The sequence below is a fragment of the Neolamprologus brichardi genome, chromosome 22 (assembly GCF_056152115.1).
Source record: "Neolamprologus brichardi isolate AB-2024 chromosome 22, ASM5615211v1, whole genome shotgun sequence".
NCBI lineage: Eukaryota > Metazoa > Chordata > Actinopteri > Cichliformes > Cichlidae > Neolamprologus > Neolamprologus brichardi.
In genome coordinates this window covers 19,152,536-19,168,840 of record NC_142124.1, presented here as the reverse complement: position 1 = coordinate 19,168,840, position 16,305 = coordinate 19,152,536, and the positions used below count along the sequence as shown (strand labels likewise).

At 39.8% G+C, this 16,305-nt stretch overlaps 1 protein-coding gene across 1 annotated transcript in view; it reads right to left on the bottom strand.

Annotated features, from left to right (window-relative positions):
- The window catches only part of gabbr2 (gamma-aminobutyric acid (GABA) B receptor, 2), a 196,123-nt gene that overhangs the window by 135,252 nt on the left and 44,566 nt on the right, over window positions 1-16,305 (bottom strand). The window contains exon 2 of the mRNA XM_006787722.2: window positions 9,579-9,716. Within this exon, the coding sequence (XP_006787785.1) occupies window positions 9,579-9,716 (138 nt within the window). The remainder of the gene's footprint in view (window positions 1-9,578; window positions 9,717-16,305) is intronic.

Here is a 16,305-nt window from a genome sequence, read left to right as displayed (position 1 = left end):
AATCAAAGATATGAATGACCTGTGTAACTTTTTATGCGAATATAGCCAGAAAATAGCGTTTACAGAATTTTGTTAGGTGTTTGTCTTTTGGGAATAAGTTAAAGTGGCCTAAAGCCAGAAATACATTATCATTTATCATGACTTATCATACTGGATTCCATTTGTAGCCGCAGGTGAAAAGGAAAGGTATTCAATGACTGCACCAGTAGGGAATAAAAATAGCATTGAGCTCAGTATCAATCTCAAGGAGGCTTAACGCTTCCGCATTCTGATGCCCCGATAAAGAGAAAGAGGATCGCGTGGGAGGAAAGAACGGCAGAATAAAGTGACAAAAAGGGAAAGGGAATTTAATCAAGTAAGGAGGTGGAGAGAATCTTTAAGCCTCTCTGCCTAGATCTGGTGTTTGTCAAACAAAACACTTTCATCAGTTTTCAGACGGGTGCAATTTTATATCGGAGCGATATTACAGTTTGAGTGCAGTTAGCATAATATAGGTTCGTGCAAGCATCACATGCACAGCTGCTTATTGTGCAATACTTTGCTGTACATGTTGCTGTGTTTGAAATTAAAAGCAGGAATGAAAATATAAACATAAGTTAAAGCAGTTTTCCCATCTGCATAACTAGATGCTCATCATCTAGTTCGATAGCGTGTTGGTGCTAATGTGTGCTGTGTGTATAGGGAAAGAATTATGCTTATGGCCGTTCTACTGTAAAATCAGGTTATATCATCACAGTACAAGAATACTGTACATCAGGGATTGGTGAGAGAAGGAAGACAAAGGGGAGCAATGGAGGATGGAAAGCACTCGGTAATAAGAGTCTTTCCCTCTTTCCATTTCCGCTCTCTTATCCACTAACTTCTATTTTTTTCTCTCTCATTCATTTTATTCCCCCCCCCCCCCCCCCCCTCTCTCTCTCTCCTTCAGTCTCTCTCTGAATGGGAGTTGATGCCTCAGATATTAGTGAGCTGTGTCAGACAGTTAAACTGCCCTTTATCGATCCTCTAAGCTTCACTCTTTCCAAGCAGCCGTTATGGTTTTAATGGCTTGTAATGGAGCTGGGTTCTCTTTGATGTTCAATTGCTCAGCTAGTCTGCCCTTGTTTTTGATATAGTTTCAAAGGATCTTCCTAATGCCTGCATCAGAGAAGCTCATTTCCAACAACAAATTTTTGGGTTCCGTGATTCTAAACTGTCCTTATGGTGGAGGGAAAAAACTGAAGGAAATGGAGTTGAATGGGGTAACAACATTCTTTTAAGGGGTTTGTAAAGGTTTTCTGACTACATGAAATGTTAAAAACATGAAAACATCCTTAATAATAAAATATAGTTTCTTAGAACAAAACAAGATTTTATATTTAAATGCTCTTCATAATTTCTTCTGACAGCCTTTCTGTAAATGTCAATTTGCTTCACCATTTTTTACATTTTTAATCACTTGACAAAAATCGTTTTTTAAAACAGCCTAAATACCATTAATTAAATTCAAGAAAAGACCAAAAAGTTGTTCACCTCAAGAGGTACACAGACACCAACATTAGGCATAATCCAAAACTGTGATATAAACCACAGAGGCAAGTTATAGATTAATGACATTGGTTTTACTGGATTTTCTCTACTTTGCAACTAAGAAAACCTTCTTTTCCAAACTTGTTTGTCTTCTTTATTTACTCCTACTGTGAAATTATTTGTATTCCTGGCATTCTTTTGCTGATATTTTGGAATAAACCTTGATTTTACCCTCTAAAATATCTTTAAAATACTTGTGTTTGTGTTGCCTAATGTATGTTTTTTTTCCGCTGAGTTCTCTTTTTGTTTCTACACTGTGCCCCGAAATAATTTCTCCTTCAGGTTCTCTCTTGTGGTGCCTTTTTAAAAAGTAACTATATTGTAGCCTGATTCAAAAAGTGAAGTATCTTGCTAAAAAAAGAGATGCATATTGTCCTGCTAAATCAAAGCAGAGTCAACTTTTACATGCGTCTGATCTCAAGTTATTACAGTCAATTAATTTTAGATAAAGATTAATAACAAATTTAATTTATCAGAGGATTTTCTTGTTCAAAGCTTTATTTTCATCTGGAAGGGAAAGTTGTATACACCCAGCTAGCTTTTCAAAGTGCTATGGAGTCTATGACCTAAATAAGAAATATCAAAGCCTGGAAACCCCAAAAGAGAAAAGCGAGAAACGGGAAAAGAACCGGGATTGGGGGGCACACAAAAAGAGGGGTGAGTGGGTGTGCATGTTAAAGTCCCTGTGCGAAACATCAAAAACAAGCACGAACTATTAATGCATCTAGTTTGTTTATTGGTGCTTGTGGCTGGCAGGTCCCACACCATCATTAGTGCTATGAATATGACACAATGATTTTCTTTTTACACGCCCTCCACCAGAAAACTACTGGGAGAATGATAGTACTCGAATGCCAGGGTGGAATTCAGCATGTACTCATTGTGTATTCTTTTTGAATGTGTCTCGTAGACCTTGGTGTTGAAGAGTTGTGTCAGTGATAAAGAGCAAGAAAGAAGAACTGTTTCCACTTCCTCAGGAAGAAAAGAAGCAGCAAGAGCTTCTGTCAAAGCTCTTGTTCTTTTTGAGTGCCTCTGAACTAGCATGTTTATTCAATATGTGACACCAACAGTTGCAACACGTTAGCGCCGTATTCAACAAATGTTCCTAATTAACTAATGACTGTGTTTCCTGTCAAAACGTGTGCATTCGACACTGTGAATAGGTACAACTGTGTGTGTGTGTGTGTGTGTGTGTGTGAGAGAGAGAGAGAGAGTTCTGCTTTACGCTACATGCTGGTGTTTTCTCCAACAGCACACAGCATTCATGACCAAGCATGTCTGATTAATGCACAGTAAAGCATGTAATTAATCTTTTCTTCAGCCCCATTTTTGTTGTTGTTGTTGTTGCCTCTGGTGACAAATTACAGAAACTCTGACACAGTCACTCAATGAAAAAACACATAAGAAGTCTTCCTATTTTTACATACACTCACCAGTTGCCAAAATGCACGTGCAGCTCAGTGCATTTTGGCATGTAGACATGGTCAAGAGGATCTGCTGAAGTTCAAATTGGGCATCAGAATGAGTTTTTAAGAAACTGCTGATCTGCTGGGATTGTCCTGCACAATCATCACTTTGATTTACACAGAAGAATCCAAAAAAGAGAAAAAATATCCAGTGAGCGCCAGTTCTCTGGGTGAAGATGCCAGAGGTGACAGGCGGAGACTCGCCACACTGCTTGTAACTGATAGACGGGCAACAGTGACACAAATAACCACTCATTACAACCAAGGTTTGCAGAAGAGCATCTCACACAGCATGTCAAACCTTGAAGCAGAGGGCTACAGCAGCACAAGAGCACAATGGGTGCCATTTCTGTCGTGTAGGATTAGGAAACTGAGCCTACAATTCATACTGGCTCACTAAAACTGGACAATCGTAAAACTAAAAAATGTTGCCCGCGCTAATGAGTATCGATGTGAATCACAGGGTCGCAATTTTGCAAACAACAAAAAAGAATAGATCCATCCTTTCTTGTATCAACAGCTCAGGCTGCTGCTGATGGTATCACAGCATAGGGGATATTTTCTTGGCACACTTTGGTACAAAGTGAGCATCACTCAGCACAGCCTACTAAACTATTATTGCTAACCAAGTCCATCCCTTTATGACCACAGTAAACCCATCTCTGATGGCTGCTTCCGGCAGGAAAACACACCATGTCACAAAGCTCAAATGATCTCAAACTGGTTTCTTGTACATTTCAATGAGTTCACTGCACTCAAATGACCTCCACAGTCACTGATCTCAATCCAAAAGAGCACCCTTTCAATGCAGTGTTAAGGGAGATTCACATCGTGGATGTGTAAATGACAAATCTACAGTAACTGTGTGATGCCTTGTTGAATCTGTGCCATTACAAATTAAGGCAAAAATGGAGTACAACATAGTGCTGACACGGTGTACCTAATAAAGTAGCTGTTGAGTATATGGCTGTTTTGCTTTAGAATTGGCATTGCTTTAAATGTCAACATTTCCCTCGTTTAACTTCATCAGCAGTCTGTCCCATAAATCTGGACTCTAGTTCACAGCTTATGACAAAGGCTGTTGACTCATCCTCCCACTCGTTTTTCCAAATGTTAACTCCACATATAGGCCTGTGCATTACACAACAGAATCAAGCCTCTGTCCGTTCAAAGGTAACAGTGACATCAAGCGCTTCTCCGGCCAGTTCAGGCAATAACTTAAATCTAATCTTGGCTCAGAGAGAGTGAGGGACACCGCTTCTTACTTCCCCCGGGTGTTCCCTTTTTTGTTCTGTCAAGCAGTTTGTATTTTTTTCTCATATAGTCCTCTTCACAGTCGCATTTAAAGAATGAGGGCCCAACATCAAGGAAGATATTGATGATCAGAAATAAGACTGCACTACTACTTAGCGAACAGAAAGCATTTGGGGAAGTCATGAAACTTTTACTCACCCACTGACTAAAACAAAGAACGCACTCAGAACACGGGCGAAATAATAAACTGGACTTCACACGCATAATTTTGTGATATATGATGATCTGTTGTGATGCTCACACCAGCTCTGCCCGTGCACTCTGTGATTTTAGCCTAAACTCTGGAAGTGATGAAATATTGATACGGTACACAGGAGGATTTGACGTAAGTAAGGCAGAATACTGCAGTGCTAGGCATCGCATGTTTTATTGAAACACCCAGTGTAGCACTCAAGGAGAGTGAACAAAATAAAACTGGGGGGGAAAAAGACACCAAAGAGATAGTGCAGCCTTAAAAGACAACAATGCTGCACTCATAAAGGAGGGATGCAACTTCCGTGTCCCTAAATTGCCTGGTTTAATGAAGCGTTGCCAATCAATATGGTAGATGCCGAAGAAAAATGAGCTTCATATGCGGGTAAATATGTCCAGGTCTTGGCCAAAATACTTTCAGAAAGCGCATCCACTTTTTCCTCCTCCAAAATATTGACTTCATTATTCAGTGTCCCCGGAAGATAAATGAATCACAGGTCTAGCGCTTTACATCACGGCGAGGGACACTGGGGAATAGCTCATCTAAAAACAGTGACAGAGCTAATGGTGAGGTAGGATTTCTGTTCATGTTTAACCTAGTTTGCTTTGCAATTAACATATAAAACATGTCACCAAAAGCTGTGCGCTAAAACATGTATCAGATGTATCAGTTATGAAGGACGGGGCTCCTTTGTCTTTTCCTTCTCGACCAAATTACAAGAGGCAAAATGATCAGGAAGCTTCATTTTTCATTACACACTTGACGTGGCTGAAAAATGAACAGTGCGACCGCTGATAGGCCTAATTGGTGAGTGAGCAGGGGCAAGCAACTGGAGCCAGGATGGGCCATGGCTACTTCCTGGCACGCAGTGAACCATTTACAGAAAATAGGCGCCACTGCTGTGAAGATGAAAAAAAAAAAAGACCTCCGAACTTAAAACGAAGGGGGGAAAAAGGAGAGAGAGAGCGTGAAGAGCATGCTGCAGATACCTGTGCCAGCAACTATTTAAAAACCTTGCCAAATGCTTTCTGGCATTATATAATTTCATGGTGAGGAGAACACAAGGTTAATCACTCACCAAGATGGTTGCCAAGAAGATGGCTTCAACATCCATTGTCTCACAGATATAAAAACACAGCAATCAGCTGCATTTGTGGCTCACAAACGCAGCTGCGTCTTGCCCCGCTTCTTTGAATTTCAATTTTAGCCTATTAAAGTCTATGTCTGCCCCTGCCTGTCTGTTCCTCCATCATTCCCTCAATCTACTCCACGCCATCTGTCCACTGGCCCGGGTAGTATTATTATCCACCATTTTAATTTCCTTGAGCAGTCATTTTAGCACATGTACAGTACGCATTACAAAATGTGACTGTAAATAAAGAGCCTAGCAAAGCCGCTTGGAGAAGGAGGTCGGCGAACAGGCATCTCTGACACAAGCCATGAGTCAGAATCCAAACGTCCGCTGAACGCATCAGTCCTCTAGTACTGTACAGGAAAAGCGTAACAATATGCTACTAGCAGACTGGTCACCATCTAGATGTGATACATGCTGGATTATTTCTATTTTCATTTACCTCCAGCAAAAGACTCTTAAAATTTTAAAGAGGACCGCTGACCACCAGGCTTTTATAAAAGGTGGACATAGTCTCACTCTGGGCCTTTTAAGAGGCAGCAAGGGTCGACTCCTCTGAGAGCAAAAAATTAGATATTGGAAAAATGAAAACATTTTCTTACTGAGTTCATAATCTCAATAGCTTTTTTTTCATGGCTGCATTTAGAGTCAAATAACCACGAAGCAGGGTGTTCTTTACGGCGTGGCTACCTTGTCAATTATAAGTGGCTACCATATGAGAGTGCATAAGTTTCTCAGTCATTGCATCTCAGTCAGTTTGAGGCTTCAAACAAATTGGTGAAATTAGGGTGGCTATGTCTACCTTTTATTTAAAGTCTGTCCAACTGCAAAGCAGAGACCAGGTGATAACCACACAGCACCCACAGCCACTAATAGTGTTATCCCATTGTCTGATTTTAGTTAAGTATTTTTAAAAATGAACAGATTTGAGAGGTGAACGATTACAAAAAATGACATTTATGTTCTTTAACTATCTTGGCATTGGTCTGCACTCATTCATTTTGTGGTATTTCTGCAGACTGATATACTAGGAACAGTTAGTGGAACTTTTCTGCTGACTGAGCTCTCGGGATTTGAGGGGAAAGTCGATAATTAAATTGTAGCGCAGAATGCAGAAAACTATTTTTGAAGGGATCATGGCTTGAGGTTTTGGCTTTATCATGGATAAACTGTCAAATTGAGCAGAGAAGATAAGTTACTGTACAAATTGGCTTCTTGAATAATGTTTGCTCTTTCCTCCATCGTTTCATAACCCTGCTTATCCCTAACACTCTCTTATGTTTGTAGACACCATTTTATTGATTACCAATAAGAAAGTACTTGCTACTGAATCTCTGGCTAAAAATTGTAAACACTAATCTACATCTGCTCTGCATTAAATGCAAGTATGTACATCCAAGTCTTGCGTGTAGACTGCAGTGAAAGGACGTGCAGTCAGAGTTTATTTTTGTTGAGCTGTTTCAAGCTGACTTTATTAGGCATCAACACTGATTGAACGCTATTTTTATGGGTGTATGATTAAGCTTCTTCCAGGAGTAGTTGTTCTCTCAGCTATCGCCACTGTAGATAGTATCTGCCAGCTCCCTGTTTTGATGTGGAAATGATGAGCTTGTTAAGCCTGGCCCATAAAATCACGATGGAAAATTCTCCAGCTCAAGTTTTGTAGAAGCAGTGCCAGGGCTTGGTAATAAGTAAGCAGGGTGACAGAATTCACAGCTTTAAAAACAGACTCCCATTGACATGGCACATTAAAATTGTGAGGTGCAGGATTCAAACCTTTCTCGTTTCATCATTTCTCATCCCCTCTCCCATTCCTCTTTGGGTTCCCTTTGTTAGACCCTTCCTTTCAATCCTTCTTTTTCAACCCCTGTTTTTAGTTTGAAGTAATACCACCAAACAAGTTGCATGTCTCTCATAATAATGTAAGCATTCACTCAGTTTCACACACATGCATATACACAAACACCGTGTGCAGACAACACTGATTAGAAGCACACAGGCCTGTGACTAACTAACCTCAATGTACGCTCCAGCTAATGAAATAGAAAGCTGCCACCTTACTCTGCATTTAGGGTCTGTAAAACAAACAAAACCTATGTGCTGTGTTTTTTATGTCCAGGGACAAATATTGAGCAAATTTCCAGCTCACACTATGGCTGGTTGATGACTCATTCTCTAATGAGGATGCAGCTTAGGCCTGCAAAGATAGCTCGCATCTGAGAGCAGTAACCTCAACTTCTGATACCACACCTACAAACGAGAATGTACAATTCTATATATAAACACCTACTTGCCTATAGAGAGATGCACACAGATTAGATCCTTTAATTTAAAAAAAAAACAGCAGATAATTATGACTCGTGCTTTTAAAAAGACACCTGTAACAAGATTTTTTTAAGTCTTAGTATTATGCTGGACAGATGCTGATTGAAAAATTTCTTTAATCAAAGTTTCCTTGCACCTGCATGTCTGCTGTCCCAAAAAGAAAAGGCTATTTGATTGCTTTGGTTTTAGCTATTCATTTAAAACTCTCTCCCCGGTCACTTGCTATATGATATTCAGACATAGTCACTATGTGCATTTGGGATCAGGCTGACATGAATTTGTTGGCGTTGCTCTTTGTAATGACAGCGGAAAATGGGCTACTTGGTAAAGTGCCCTGGGGAACAAACTGTACCAACACAGTGTTCTACAGAGCAGAAGATTACATCTCTAAGGTATCACTGTAAAAAAAAAAAAGCAAGTGAATAGATAAGCAATTAGACATACATGCAAACCAACAGATAAACACTTAACATTCAACTATGACCTGAACCATCTTTCTCAACTGGGATCATTACCACCAAAAGAAAGCAAACACAGAGTAAAAAAAAACAAACCAATTAGTCGTTTATTCCCAATTCTTTTCACTCCTGAGTGACCCGAACAAGACAGTGAGCAAAAAACTGACTGTGTAAAGCAGCAGATTCACAGCAATCGCAAATGGAAGAAATATGCTAGTAATGTGACATTCAGTTCAAAACACAGCCTCTTGAATTACACTATCTCTTCCAAGCACAAGCTCCACTTCTTTCTTATCTGTGCTTGATAACCTTTGCAGCATTTGCAGACAATGAATTGTATTCTTTGAAAGCATGAGTTTCCCCTCTTTGGTAGAGCAAATGTAGGCACAAGCAATAACTCTGGGGGTCAAAAGTTTTCCCGATACAAGAATTAATGATGTTTAATGTCCACACAGAGCAACCACAACACTTAACTCACAACAGTTAATAGCACAAAATGCTATTTAGAAACGGGAAGAAAGCAGTATGACAGGATCACTTTTATTATATTTCCTAAGACGTTTATTGGCCAAAACACTTTAGCTCATACCAATCATAAAACACCCCAAAATATATCTTTTCACCTGTGCAAGGCAACATTTTACTGCAATGTGATCAGTCTGTCTCATGATTTGACAATCATTTTATAATGTGTTTCCTCCACTTACGTCTAAGTGTTAAGTAAAATGGTTCTCACATTTTTCACAACTGATTTTTGGTCATGGTGCTGTTGGTTCAAACCATTTTGACTCTGCCTCTGATTGTAAAATGGGAGGGGGATTTTGAGGATTACCGCATTGCCAATTAGACACTCACCCTGGCAAGGTTAATGAAGGATTAAGCTATGAGTTGGAACCCCTTTGAAATCTTAAGACCTATCTGTCCACCAAAACACCTACAGAATAGGAATTTCTAGAACCTAAGCACCTTTTAAACACCAAAGTCAGGTTTCCTGGAAATACCCAGATTACTTTTTTTAAAGTGTCTACACAGGAGTTCACGTGTAATAACATGACATTAAGACTACATACTGTACACAGTCATACACACTCGTGCATGATGACATGCAGTACAGCTCCTACCTGCACCAGATTCCATCCTTCCAAGGACTCTGCAATGATGGATGTTACAGAGGGGCAGACGCCGCCGAAGATCATCAGGTGTTTGGGCCCATAACAAATGGCATCAAAGAAGGCCCTCAGCCCCTTGGCATTGTCGCACTGCAAACACAGAGAGAGGCGTCGTGAGCTACAGCGAGGCAGAAGATGAAGTCATGGAGAAAGGGGATTTTTGTATTTAGTTATTGTTGTAAAAACAGTAATGGTAGCGGGGAAAGGAAGTGATAAGTCAAATGTAAAACAATGTAGCTCACAGGCTGCAGGAGCGTTCCCCTGCTCCAGCCCAACGCTGCAGAATGCAGCCATTTTACGTCACTATAGCAACAAGAGGAAAAGATTGTGTGAAAGGAGGAGAGAGAGAAAAATGAGCAGAGAGAGGGAAAAACACTGTGTAGGTTTCAATTGATTGTTATATGAACTGGCTAACCGGTTTTGCTGCAATTCTTTGATTTCCACAGTTGTAATGATATTCCTATCAGCAGTAAACACTCCAAGCCTCAATCTTCTATTATTGCTACTCAATTCAGAGATGGAGTGACTGACTGGCAGGTGGTGTGTGTATATGTCTGTATTTGTTTCCTCTGCCACAGTCCATCTTATCCGGAGAGTCATTTGACCTTGTTAGCCATCAACCAGCTACTGAATGAAATTTTCCCCTGAGCAAACGCGCTCCACAACGCAGATTGAAAAACTGAAAATCGAATGTGAAGGAATGAGATTTCTAACCAACAAATGCTTTGATATGTGAACAAGGCTATTAAGTTGTGTTGCAGGTGTCATGGTTTCACTTTACGTGATCATTTCTCCCCTTGTATCCATGGTTTCTTTCTTCTTTTTCCCTTATTTTTGATAGGAACATGATAATCTGGGACACCTCAAATCATTTGCCAGGTCAAGCTGCAGTGGAGGACACAAACAACTTCCTTGTAAGTCGCACCATCAACTGCTGGACCAACATTCTTGCATTCAGTAGGATTTAATCATGTGCTAGGACCAACTCAGACTCTTTTGTTGCCTTTGTTGTTTTTAAAGTAGATGACAGTTAACTGGTACAGATACGTTTTCCTCTATGCATCCCAGTAGAGAAAAATCCGTGCTATAATGACGGTCAAAAATAGACACAATTGCGAATATGCCTCGAGTGAAATGAGAGGGAGAAGATGTGATTAGACACAGTGGGTATTTCTTATCCTCGCAATACAGCTGAATGAAACAGCAGGCTATTAAAGAAAATATTCATTTCCCTGCATCAGGCCATAACAAGGTGGGCTGATACTGAAGGATTGTGACTTTTAATTGGTTACCAAGCAACATAAAAAGAAATGTGGGCAACTAAACTTGTCATCATGAGCACAATAGGGCTTGGAGATACAGTAGGCTTAAGCTGATTTATTATGAGAAGTGACAATGTACTGTAGGTGGCAGAGAATAATGTTCTTTAGTCTTTCTGCACCAAATAAAACTGTCTTGCAACAACAGCACAGTCTACTTGTGTACAAGTACATGTGCATATATTAGAGATGGCACGATACCACTTTTTAATGTCCGATACCGATTCCGATATCATAAATTTGGATATCTGCCGATAACGATATGAATCCGATATAGCGTATTTTGTAATCAATAAAACTGTTTTTTATAAATATCTTGCTGCATTTGGTATAAGTTCATACTCAAGTTTTAAAAAACAAGAGACTGAAGCTATTCTGTTATATCTGTATGCAAAAAATACACTCCACCCAAAACATTTTATAGTTCAGCAACACTGATCAATCTGATAAATTTAAACCTACACCAGCCTCCCTATTCTGGTATTTTAAAGAGTACTTACAAACCTAACCTAAGTATTAGGGAACCACCCCCCGCCATTAATCGATGTAATCAACTTTAATTTAATGCAAGTATAAAAACAAATGCACAGAAATCAATTATTTTTCTACAATATTTAAATAGATTCAACATCTTTCTTCAACAGAATTGCAGACTGCACAGATGGTACCTTCCCAAAGGAAAAAAGCACTATAGCTTACTAGGGTGTATATTAGACTTATTAGTTACTATATACAATAATGGATTTCTATACATTTAATCAGATGACCACTTTTGTTGTAAGATTCAGATAATTATTTATTCAAAGTTTTTAAATCACATAACAAAGAAAAGTATTTCTTTGTGTCCCCCTTTCCCTGTTAATGCCCTACTTGGCCCCCCACAAAACTTTGCTAGATCCGCCCCTGCACAGTTACCAGCTGTCAGCTACTTAGAAAAGGATCCTGGTGTTATTTCTCAGAAACGGTTCATAACTTCCCTTCAACTCATTCATGTCACCTAAAAGGTAAACCTGTTTCTCCATCACCTGTTCAGCTCTGATGATTCAGTAAGGACATCTCCTGGTTTCATCTGCATGTTTCCCTCTCACCAGATAACCAAACTGACATCATGACCAGCACTTTTTACAGCTGTGGCTCCAGCAAACATCAGCTGATACTAGAAAGTAATATTAAATACATTCTCACAACAGCTGATCACGCTTAAACGTGCTGCTGTTGTTTATCCGCTTGTCTCCTCTTTCTAGCGCAAAGTGGGCGATAAACAAACAAGAAAGACGGGACTTGTGGCAGAAAAGCCGATCAGCTGATCATTGATCAGTTTCATGTTTGAAGTAATAACAGGAGAGGAAGGGGGAGAGAATGAGAGAAGTAGATGCAACTGCGCAGCAAAGACAGAATAACTCCAGCTTTGTGTCCATTTTTTAATTCTAGCTGACGTGCGGGACAAATCGCTTCCTTTTCACCTCAATATAGAACTCCGATGGCCAGTCCAGTTGTGGACCCATATATCAGTTGTTAAGCTTAACGTGGAAATACTATGCAAACATTCAGGGATGAATTCACACACTTGCTTTACTTCTCTGGGATAGTTTTTGCCGAGATGAAATGCTGTGGTTAGGAAGCATGTAGCGAGGCTCCAAATGCTCCAACAGACCGCCGACAGGTCTCGCAGACAACAGCCGCTCTATCACGTGACACATACTGCTCCGATGCGCCATGTAGCGTGTTTTGTGAGGTGATTTTGTGATACTTCGGATCGGATTACATTATTTATTTCTCTCCGATATCCGATCCAGAAATTTAGGTCAGTATCGGACCGATACCGATACGTAATATCGGATCGGTCCATCTCTAGCATATATATGCATCAAAGTGCATTGGTTAAGACAAGAGCATGTTAACGTAGCTTCCATGTTGTCACCCATCGGATTATGAACTCATATTCTGAATCCTCAGTTTTAGCATTGAGTGCAGAAGAGAAGATATTTGAGAATATCAACAAATATTTGAGTAACATCTGACTAAAACACACAAGATCTTTGTTCATGTGTTTGTCTCTTTGCCCGAAAACTCCTCTTGGACCAGCAGGAGCTAATAGTTCTTATCTAATTCAAATATTATGACATAGTCATGTTGCCTAGCTACCACCTAGCACCAGACTAAGATAATAGATCATAAGGCGGTATATATGAGGTATATTTTCCGCATTTACACACCTGTTACACTTTATAAAAGTATCCTATCATTTTAACTTCATAAAAATCAAATCAAATCTATATCTACCATCTAGGTTGAATTATGCATGAGATATTAGCAACATGCTAAAATGACCCCCCCCCCCCCCCCCCCAAACAGATTTTTTGCACAGTCCTTTTGCACAGTTAGTTAAACGCTAGTATTTGTAGCTATATTAAAATCACACCAGAAAGCACCGGCAGTACAAGGTTCATCTAGGTGAGGTGATACCTAGCAGGAGAGCGATCATTTACACTTACAGTTAAACAGCTGTGTCCTGATAAGGGTATAACAGAAAAACTTGCCTCCTTATAAAGGTGACACAAAGGGGGATATTAGCTGTAAAACCACAGCTGCTTTTATGCCATGCTGTCAACATTTTTATTTCTGCTTCAGATTAAGAAGTTTGATATGGAAATCTGTGAGGATTTGCTCTTTTTTTTTTTTGGAGTGGGCCTCAGTTTGACTTTGGAGGAACTGCAACCTCCGTAAAGCATGGAGAAGGAAAACTGCGAAAGAAAGAAAGAAACAAACAAACAAACAACATTTCTAAATTGCTCCTCTTTCTCAGCTATCATTACAAATATCCAAAGATCTTGCAAACTTTCAAAATTAAGCAGCTGGGACTAAAGAGTGTTTTGCATTATTGCTTGATCAATGGCTTAAACAATTACATGAATTAAGTGATTGATTGAGGCTTGTTTCTCTTTCAGCAAATTACTTCATCAGCTGATCATTCAGCCTTCCACCTTTCATTCATGTGCTCTTAAATCTGAAGGCCATGCATGCCCGCAATCTACTGCGCTCTGCTCACAGAGCCTTGACCAGTGTGTTGTCATGCCAACGGCGTGACTATTCACACTTTTGTGCGCTAGATGAGTGAGGTGCCGCGGCAGGGCCGTTGTAGCAACGGCTATATTTAGTCTCTCGTTAGGTAGCACAACGACCCAGACATTAATCAATACTTATTCATCTCCAGCAACACCGTAGAAGTTGGACAGACAAAGCAGGATGAACAGGAGAGGCCGCCGAGTATAATAGGGCACAAAGAGTAACGACACACGGAGGCAGTGAAAGTGATGGTGGGTGAAGCAAGCAGTTGAATAGAGGGTGAGAAAGACAGGAGAGAAGAGGTATAAGCCTGATATTAGCCATACACTAATAAAGCATTCAACCAGTGTTATGAACCTGCCCTCCATTATAAGCTCACAATAGAGTAATTCGTGAGCATGAGATTCATTCACGGGCTCTCTGTGATGCTTAGAAGTCACACAATGCACATTTGCCTACAGTCCATTAAGTAGGGAAAAAGTAAATTTAAATGTCAAACCTAAAGTAGTTTTTAAGTGATTATATTTAAAATCTTTGAATCTCATAATGGCATTCGTTTCCAATACACAACCATTGTCTCTCTGCACAACTCTGTTCTATAGTGATGACTTTTTCGAGGCTTTCTAATAGGTTACAAACAGGTTTTGGTAGAGACGTGGCACTCAAGGACTCGGGAATAGAAATCTATCAGCGAACACTGTAACAGCAAAGATGGCGGCTATCCAGCCCCTGCCCCCAAAGAGTCACTCATTTTGTTGCATAGACAAACAGTGGTGGTCCACAACTTTGCATATCCACTTGTTAGCATAGTGTCGTACTTCTCATGGCTTACTTACACTTAAGAAGCCTGATTAACTGTGCTCATGAATAGCACAGCATTTCCCCTTTTTCTGGGGAAAAGTGTTTTTTAAATCCGTTTTCATTCCCCAGACACTGACATTTCACATTTTTTCAGGTAGGGTGTTTAAAATAAATTCCCAAATACCTGCCCAGAGGCATTTCAAAGATGGCTGGTGAGTGGTGAGACTTGCTTCCACCAGGACTTGGATGGAGTCTGTATCTTTGAGGCTAGTTTATTCTAAATAAGGTAAAAGCTGTCACAGATATCATTCTCATGTAAAACATACATAAGCTCCAAAACTGCTACAACGGGAAAGTATAGCAGCACTTAACTCAGTAGGAGAGCAGTAAGAAATACTACAGCACTTTATTTCCCTCTCCTCCAGTCTGAAATCTAATTCCTGGCATTTGGAGGCCATTCGGAGCAGATCGATGGGGTTAACGTCCGTAGTAATCTGTTTGACTGCCTTGGGAGACAGCCAAGGAAGGTTTGTGTGTTGTTGTTGTTGGGTGTGGGGTGGGGGCTAATGGCAGAAGAACCTAGAAATGGGAACTCAAGGGATGCATATCAGTCTGAATCGTACAACACGCGCCCTTCGTACAGCACAAACACAAAAACCTCACAGGTGTTTGAATTCACTTGCTGGGTTTAGAAAATATTTTTAAAGATATATAAATAGTCTGAGTTGTTGCATTTGTTTTTACAAAAGTCTTCTCCCTCAGATTAATATTTAAGATTTCAGTGCGATGAGATTGCACCACAAGCCTTCCATTGACAGTATATTACAGAAAGACCAGTTTATTTCAAATGCTCCTCAACACTATTGTCACTACTGCATCTCCTTCACGATGACCTTTACACAAAGCTACTGACATTCATCCTTGTTGTTCAGTGTACAATGACATTAACCTGCTGCTATTGTGCTACTAACAAACTAAAGTCAATTAGCCTGTGAGGAAATAGCCTCTCTGTGTGTCATGGTGAAATACATTTTTACTTGCTCCATGCCATAAATTACATGCATCATTTAATTTTAATCAAAACCTTGGGTAATAGCACGCCTTTAAAGATGAGCATGCATCAATGCCTGTTCATGCCATAATCCATCAATAGTTACAGAGCATTAAAGGAAGTATATAACATCCTTTTAAGGCACTTTCCAATATGATTCCAAATGCACTTAATAAACCTTAATAGAAAAAAACTCAGGAATAATTAAAAAAACAAAAAAGATTACTTTTGGGGACTGTTTTTTTAAGGCTCAGCAATTACTCAAATGCCTAAGTGATAATTAATTACTCCTTAATTAATTTCCACAGGTAAATTAACCTGCCCTCCCTACGAAGAGCCAGCCACATTTCTACAAGCATAATAAGCTAAACGCTTGAAAGTGAAATTTTCCAACTCACTTTCGCTACACGCAGGATGACACTGCAGAGGCCGCCAAGGTGTA